Here is an 8,657-nt window from a genome sequence, read left to right on the forward strand (position 1 = left end):
AAAGTAAAAGTTGGCATAAAATACAGCTACATAATTCACAATCCAAAAATTTTACACCTCAGACCCTAATGTCAAGTGAACATCCTCTTCTAAAGGGAGCCCTCTGGATTTTGGGGTACAACACCAATGAAATGATTACAATTGGCAGGAAGAAGCCACAGGGAGATGGAATGCCATTATATCACATGCATTCATTTCCACAAATTTTGTGTATAGTAAGATACAAGGGTCAATTAGATTTAAATAGCTCCAGATCATGCCTTGAAAACACTATTGCCTCTCTGACAAGCTTTTATTAAATACATTGTTCTGTCTACCTCTGCTTACTGTAAAGCTGAAAATATGCTTTCACCTGACGGCTAAAAAAGCTTTAGTCAAGGGTATTTTAAGCACAATCTGCATTTTCTTGGCACCTAAACTTTGATAAGCTTGACTGTTGCCAATTAGTGTATAACAGAAACATTTTAAAAGAAATGCTGTGCAGAGTATAATTTTTTTCAGCAAGAATCCACCAGGTAAAATAATTCAGAAACCAGCTATAAACAAAAGCATCAAGTCAAAACTGTGAATCTCAGAATAAAACCTGTTAGGATTTGCATACAATATTTCTGATGCCCTTAAAAAAAAGTGTTTTACATACACAAATCTGTGTCAGGTGATGTTTTCAAAGTTAACCTAGTTGCACTCCAGCCTTCAAGCTGTTCCACATCACATGTCCTTTGGATTCCACCTTTCCAACACCCTTAGAAGGAGAGATACCTTAAAACTGTGGACACTCAGTGGTGCTACTGCTCACAACAGGGCTGTTCCTCTTAAAGTCCCATCACCAAGTAACACCAGATTTCAGGGGAAATCTCATGCTGATGGCTTTCAACGTGCTCCTGAATTTCATCCTTTATGGCAAAGAAAAGCTAATGACGTTTACAAAACAATGAAAACTACGAAATCCAACTGAAAAAAAAAAAAAAATCAGTGCCTTCTTAAATTGCAAGAGTCTAGTCTGAATAGATTGATATGTTCATTGTGATTTTCAAATGCTTGGAATGAATGATGTTACTAAACTAAATACATGGGGAAACCACTCTATAATTAAACAGACAAGAACTCAGAAAGCCTCCCACGGATGACTGAAGTCATCAGTGTCCAGCTCATGACATTTTGTGTCAATCTGCACTTTACACCATCTTAGGACCCAGCTTCACAGCATTTCACAGCAACCTCAACATTTTGAGTCAATGTTGCTTAACATTTCATTCATGCTAAAGCCTAAACCCACAGATTCTGCACCACACTCAACAGGAAAATTACTGTGTAGTTCAGTATGAGAAAACCACCTCTCTACCAGAAGATAGAGCCCTGTGAGCGTCAGCAGGAGTCAGCACACCCCCACAGCCACTCCAGAACACAGGCTGGTGTACTCGCCTCAAATACTGAGGCAGGGGAGGTGTAACCCTCTGCAGCCAAGAGACACTTTATCCACTTCTGAAAAATGGGGTGGTAACAGAGCACAAAGGTGTATGGACAGGACCATTCAAAACAGTTTCATGAAAATTTTCCACTAATGGTCTGTAGAGCTCTTAGTCAATTCCAGGTTTTGAAGTCCTACAGAAATCTAGCAATAAAGAAATGTAAACCCTGCAATACAGTATGAGAGAGCAAATTGCAATGCTGGAAGGAAGTAACATTTCAGATGGTCACCACAGCACACACTACAGCTGCTCCCCATTTTACCTGAAAGTTTGGCTGAGGTGTGCAGGCACAATACAGCTTATGATAACATCTATATTCAGCACAGTATTAAAGTAAGGTAAGAGGGAAAAATCTGGCACGTGCTGTCCAGAACACACTGTGTTGCCAAATTAAGAGTTACAAGTGTTCACCAAAACCAGCAAGAAACGGCATCTGCCTACCTGAGGAAACAGGAAAAACTATTTCCTTTTGCTTGGCACAAAGCCTGAGTTTGTACTGTCACGCAAGGAATGTTCTGCAGGAAGACATCTCACCACCTCACCTCACCACCTGAACACTAAAGCCTCACAGCTTTAGTATGTCTCCCTTTTTTAAATAATAAAAAAGATGAGCTTATAGAAAACTTTCAACTTGCACAGTTTTGCATGCAACCAACTCCTGTGATTCACAGTATCAGCTTTTCCCTATTAATTATGCTTGACCACTCATGAACCAGAACATTGGACATATCACAGTCCCAAAGGGAACGGAGGGAGCTTTCATCCCATGTGTCACACACTCAGCTCCCTGGCAGAAGTCACACGTGAGTGACATTACTTTCACTCCACCACTGAAACTGAACCCATGCTCAGTCCAGTCTGATATTTTCCACTCTTGGCAGATGCTGACTTCTTTAACAGCACCCCAACGGATAAAGTGTAATCATCGGCTAACAGAAGCCATCTCTATTTCATGATGTGAATAAAAGACTGAACTCTTCCCTGAATTCATAAAATCCTTTTGAAATACACTGTCACAACAGTCTCTCCTCCATTACTCACCTAACACTCTTGACTTGTGATTTGAATCATGATACTACACTGCTACCCCAGGCAGGAGTCAACAGGCCCCTGCTGAGAACCTGAATTCCCTCAATTTAAAGGTGTCTATCCAGGGACTCAAGACCATCACATTGGTAACTTAGTCACCAGGGTTTGATGGGGAAGTTTAACAAAGCCAGCTAAAAAAAACCCCAAGCAAACAAACAAAAAACAACTATACAAAATAAAAACAACACACACACAACCCTTCACTGTGACTCAAGGCAACCTTTACCCACTTCAAAATAATTGCAGTGGTTATCACAAGAGAACTAGAAAGTGAAAGCACTCAGGATACTTTCATTTCCAAGAAAATCTGCTCCCACACCTGTGGCTTTTTTAGTCAGAGGAAGTAGAAAAGACTTTTCTCTCTCAGTCAGGTCCCAGCAACTCACACCCCCCCCGCAGATTTTTAAGAGCTCTGTTCCATAACAAGTACACAAAATCAATTTTAAAAAAAAACCAAAAACACAACCAACTAAACAAAACCAAAAATTCAGCCCTTTAAAGGAATTTTTTCCTACACAAAAACATATAAGTGAAGACATAGCTCTTAAGCTTTTTGTTTACTTTTTATGCTAAGGAATACCAGGAATGTCACATTTGACTCTTAGCTTTTGCCAGATGATCAGCTGAGAATTGCAAATCAGTATCTTCACTACAGAAAGTGAAGAGCAATACTAACATACCTTTAAGCACCTCTGGGCACCTCAATAATCCCATCACTGGCACTGCCAGCAATGGCTGTAAGGGGGTGACTGGTGCAGCTCCCCAAACAACTCCTGGCACAGGTGAGCGTCAGAGACCTCCCTGCTGGTTCTGCAAAAATCTCAGCCCATCCTGAAAAGGCATCTCCCAAGTCTACTGGGGCCTCAGGTTGATTCACTAACCTGGCCACTTGGTCCCCAACACCTGGGACATCCCTCAACCTCACCATTCACATCACTGCAGCTGTGGAGCCAGCTTCTCAGGGACTGAAAAACTGGGCTGGGTTCTTCAGCAAGGAAGAAGAGAAGATTTACACAGAAACAGAAATTCCATCTCCTACTCTACCTTTCTTTCCCCTTCAGTTACCCAAGTCCACAAACACCAGCTGAACTCACAGAATTAAGGAGATGCCAGCCATAATGTATCTTCTCAGGCACAGGAGTGTAAGAAAAGCAACTGTTCACTTATCCTTCCACTTATCTTTATGAAGCACTTTAAAAATGGAAAATACTTTTCTATTTTAAGACATGGGTAATTTGTTTTTTTGACCTTTTCATAGAATCTGATGGGTTTTATAATCTTTTGTTGCTGCTGCTCAAAGTAGCTGTGAATACAGAGTTATCCTAAAAATATTGGGGGCGGGGTGTCGGGGGAATGTGTGTTAATTATTTACTAAAGATATTTTAAAATAATATTACAAAATGTTACCAGGAAAATCTATAAACTTTACACTTTCATATTCTGAAGCAATATTTTTCTTTTGAGGTATGGACCGAACATACTTAAAGACATTATTTTAGATAAATTCTAATGATAGTACTACACTTGTAAACTCCTGCAACCACAATTGAAATCATTACTGAATTTCTGTGAAGGGTTTTCTGAAAGCAAAAAGCTTTAAACTGCTGTTAAAGGTTTCATAAGGTTGCTAGTTCATATAATGTTATACCAATAAACACAACCCTCCAAGATTCAGCAGGCTTGAATAGATACCAAACAAAAAAAAAGACAAAAAGACAAAAGAAACAAAACTAACCATGCACACCTCCACCCACTCCCACCAAAAATCCATAAGAACAGTCAGAAAACCAGGAAGCATTCAGCAGACCAGTCTGATGAGGACTTTCAAAATTACTTTGAGTAACTGGCCCTTACACCTTGCTCTAACTTTCAGAAATACCAACAGGAATCTGCATCAAAGGTGTAACTGTAAGTATTATAAAGATTTTTGATAAGAACTTTTTTCTTAAATACAGAACAAGCTGTGTATATTTAACAGCATAACTCCACAGTACTTCAAGTAATGTTTGCAAATTACTTGGTAGCTGGTGCAAACACCTTCCGTGTTGTTATTCTGCTCATCCTGGCCAAAGACGAAGTAAAGCTCTGGGTACCAGCACTGGCAGCTGTAACTCCCCATATTCAAGCCCTCCATTCACGGAGCCCACTTGTCAGTGCAAACATAGACAGCTTCCCATTCATGGGGAGATGCATAACCCTTCCTCATTTCATGACCCAAGGGCCATTTCTAAGGTGCAGAGGGACACCTGCACGTTGGTCACAGGAAAGAGTGGCTCTGGCCTTGTGATGAGAGAGGGAGTCTGCAGCCTCTTGGATCCATCAGGCAACAATACAGAGATTTTAAAGGTTTGAATTTTAAATCCTTGGAAGGTTGCCACCTATTAAGATGGGGAAAAAAAGGAGTACACAGCTCCCAAGATACCGTCCTTGTGTACCAAGTGTTCAGTAGGTACTTTGCAATCACTTCCTGCCATTCAGGGCTGCATCATGTCAATTGGTGGAGACAGGTGACTCTATCATCCTCTGCATGAAGTGGCTGTTGCTTTCAGGAAAGAAAAGCACTCAGTGCCATGTTATTAGATAAATTTTTAAATAATAAGTACATCAAAATCATGGGATGAGCAGAGTAGAAACACACACGAGCTAGCACAATTTTCACTTTTTTACCCCAAAAAAGAGCAAGAGAGATGAATTTAGTATCAGACCTCACTTTAAGCCAGGCATTATTTCAAGTGGTAAATATCCTTAAAAGTTTGTGTTTCTTTCAGAAAAAGAAAAATGAGCTGAGTTGACACGCCTAACTTTACTATTCCTGAGTTTACACTGCCAATGCACTGCTGAATTACAGGTCTGAAATAACAGTGGGTGTGGGAAACCAAAGAACAGATATAACAGCCTTTAAATTCATGTATCAACCAAATGTCAGGCTCTCTCCAAAAGCAGTAGAGCTTGATAAGACACATTGTTGAGAGGCCAGCTAAGTGCCAGCAATTAAAACCCAGCTTCTTCAATCTGCTGTTCCGAGATGACCATCACAGTAATTATCAGAGCTGAGACAAAGCTGAAACATGTTTGACCTCCCCACATCATAACTTCCAGTTACCAGAAAAATCACCATTCACCCAGCCCCTGAACCCACTGTGTAGGGGACACTGGCCGAGGGAAGGGTCTGCACACCATGAGAACTGTGAACTGATCACTGTCAACATTACCTATAACTTCCAGATACCAAACGATGTCAGAGAAGCACACAAGGGCCATGAGCAACAAGAATATTATGATTCATTATCTGCTTCAGGACATAAATGACAAGTTTTAACTAAGGGTCAAGATAACCAGCAGAGATGAAAGAAAACCTTTTAACCTGATGCAGCTGCTTTAACTACACAATAAACTAAAGATAGCTTCAGTGGGAAACGGGCTGTTTGTAGTTGGAGCATTCATTAATACAAACCTAGATCTCCAAGTGCTGGTGAAGTTTGACACACACTTCCTGTATGACAGTAAGAAAACATCTAATGAACAATGTTGGGAACCACAGTTCTGAATAAGGTATGCTGATGACTCAGGCATCTCTTGTAAATCTAATATATTTCTGCTTGTATGTGGTTTCTTCACACTAACAGAAAACAATTGTAACAAACTTTGAGGTCTCCAGAACAAACTCCCTTATTTGTGGAGATTGGAATTCTCCTCTTTCAAGAGGAGACAATGAGTTAGTGCTACGGTAGCCTCTCCACCTTTCATCCATGCATCAGCCCACTGCACCTTCACGATTTGCCTTCTTACAGGCAAATACCTGATCAATGTGAAAGTTTGTCATCCAATTAGCTAGTCATTAGTCTCGCTAAGCAATGAGATACTCACTTTGGAGTTAAAAAAAGCTTTTTTACAAGGTACTCTCTAGATCTGCCTTTCCCTCATTCCCTAAATGCATGCAATTAGGGATAAAACAGGTAACAAACAATTTCAGAAAATAAAATAATCAACAGAAATTTAAAAAAAAAAATCCTGTCATGAAAAAACCTTGATATTTTATCCAGTTTCTCTAGACACTTAGAGAAGTGGCCATCACCCACATGCTGATTACAACTTCACAACTACTGCTAGCTTTATTTTTTACTGCAGCATGGATTACCTGGCATATACCTCAATCAATCATCAACTTCCTTTTGGGCTTGTCCTTGATTTGAAGCTCAAGCAATCCTGAACTACTGACCCACAACCAGTAGTTAAGCTGAAAACTAAGGATTCTCCTAGTTTAGCTGAAAACTAACATTTCTCCTTCAGGATTATTGCCAGAAAGCACAAAAAGGCAGCACTGATCAGAGTCCACAATGCATCATGTAACAAAGTATCTGATGTGATTATTACGATTTATTAAGTGAACCACTGACAAGAGGTTTTGTAAAAGATAATCTTGCTCACGGAAGTTCAGATGCACAGCAGCAACATCAGTTTTCAAACACAGCAGGCACATGTAGCAGCAAATCTGCTATATTAACCTGCGAGCACACCCCGGCTGAAAACACTGACAGAGGAACAAAATCAGTCTCTTCAGCCCTTACCTTCCTGCTGAAGCAGCCAAAATTGCTGCTAACTACTTCCAACTAGGAGACCAGTCCTCGGCCAGACACGCCCTCCCTCCAAAAAAGCTTCTTAAATACGAATTGTACCACTTTAACCAATTATCCCTTAATCAGCACGTTTCCACTGTCCACTCTTACGGCTGTAGCCATTTAACTTCCACACCGACTATACCAAAGCATATACACCTTTACCCCATACCACTAAAACATTAATAAAAATCAGGGAATGAGGCAACAGTCATACCACTAACCACAAGAGTTGCATTAACCTACAAGTTAGCTTCAAACCTTATTATTTTAAAAGCACTGCAATTTAATTTTAGACATTTCTCTTGACAGTTCAGTTCAAGCCAAGGAAAGCTTTAGAAGGTATTTTTTTCCCTTCTTTTAACAGAGAAACACTCTCCGTGCGTCCAGGCGCACAGTAAAAGCTTGGTAAGCGCCGTCATTCCCTTAACCCCGTTCCATGATGCACGTTAACACGAGTCCCTAAACCCGGCACTTTTTCACTCCAGCAGGAGCGCGTCACTCGCTGGAAATAGCGTTCACCTTTGGCAGGCGCGGATGCCGGCGCTGCAGGGTCACGCCGGGCATGTGCAGCATCTCCCCCCGGGCCCACGGGGGGCTCGGCCGGGACCGCCGCGCTTCTCCTGCCCAGCCCCGGTACCCCCGCTCTCCCCGGCAGCCTGCAAGCGCAACAGGCCCGCCCGGGGACGCGGGGAGCGCGCCGGGGCTCTCCCGAGGGCAGCGCCAAGCCCGGGGCCGGGATGACCCGGGGCCGGGCCGGCGGCGGCCCCCGCTGCGGCTCCGCGGCCGCCGGAGCGGCGGGGCCCGGGCGAGGCCGCGGCGCGGGGAAGGCCCGGGAGAAGCTCGGCACGGGCACGAGCAGCGGCGGCGGTCGGAGCGGGCGCGGCCAGGCCCGGGCGCGGCGGGGACGCGGAGCCGCTCCAGGCCGGGCCCCGCCGGAGACTCACCTTGGCGGCGCCGCCGGGCTGCAGCACGTTCTGCTCCACCGTCATGGCCCCCGCGAGGCTCCCGGCGGCGCCCCGGGCTCGGCGGGTGTCGGCGGCGCCGTGCGGCGGCGGCTGGGCCGGGCCCGGGCTGGGCGAGCGGGGCGGGAGGCGGGGCGGGAGGGGGAGCCCGAGTCACCGCCCGGCGGGGGGGGGCAGCGCAGCCCCGCTCCGGCCCCGCTGCCACTCCCGGAGCGCCGAGCGCCGCCCTCGGCCCGGCTGCGGCTCCCGGCGGCGCCGCCCCGCGCACCTGCCCCGGGCGCAACCCCCGTCCGGCCCCTTCCCCGCCCCGTCACACCGCCCGCCTCCATCTTGAGAGCTCCCGGCGGGAGCGGGGCGGCCCCGCCGAGTCCCCGCGGCCGCCCCGCTCCTCCCCCGGGAAGGGCTCCGCGTCCTTCGCCGGATGCAGGGGCGGCCCCGCCGCGTCCCCGCGGAAGGCGAAGTTTGCCCCGCTGTGGGCGAACCGAGAGCAGCTCGGACCGGCGCCGCTTTCCAGGGGA

At 45.1% G+C, this 8,657-nt stretch overlaps 1 protein-coding gene across 2 annotated transcripts in view; it reads right to left on the reverse strand.

Moving 5' to 3' along the window:
* The window catches only part of USP25 (ubiquitin specific peptidase 25), an 89,099-nt gene extending 80,852 nt beyond the window's left edge, over positions 1-8,247 (reverse strand). For both annotated transcript variants that reach the window (XM_069024155.1, XM_069024147.1), the window contains exon 1: positions 8,122-8,247. In XM_069024155.1, the coding sequence (XP_068880256.1) occupies positions 8,122-8,166 (45 nt within the window). In that variant the 5' untranslated portion in view covers positions 8,167-8,247. The remainder of the gene's footprint in view (positions 1-8,121) is intronic.
* Positions 8,248-8,657: the final 410 nt, after the last annotated feature.

The sequence above is a fragment of the Aphelocoma coerulescens genome, chromosome 1, assembly GCF_041296385.1.
Source record: "Aphelocoma coerulescens isolate FSJ_1873_10779 chromosome 1, UR_Acoe_1.0, whole genome shotgun sequence".
Classification (NCBI taxonomy): domain Eukaryota; kingdom Metazoa; phylum Chordata; class Aves; order Passeriformes; family Corvidae; genus Aphelocoma; species Aphelocoma coerulescens.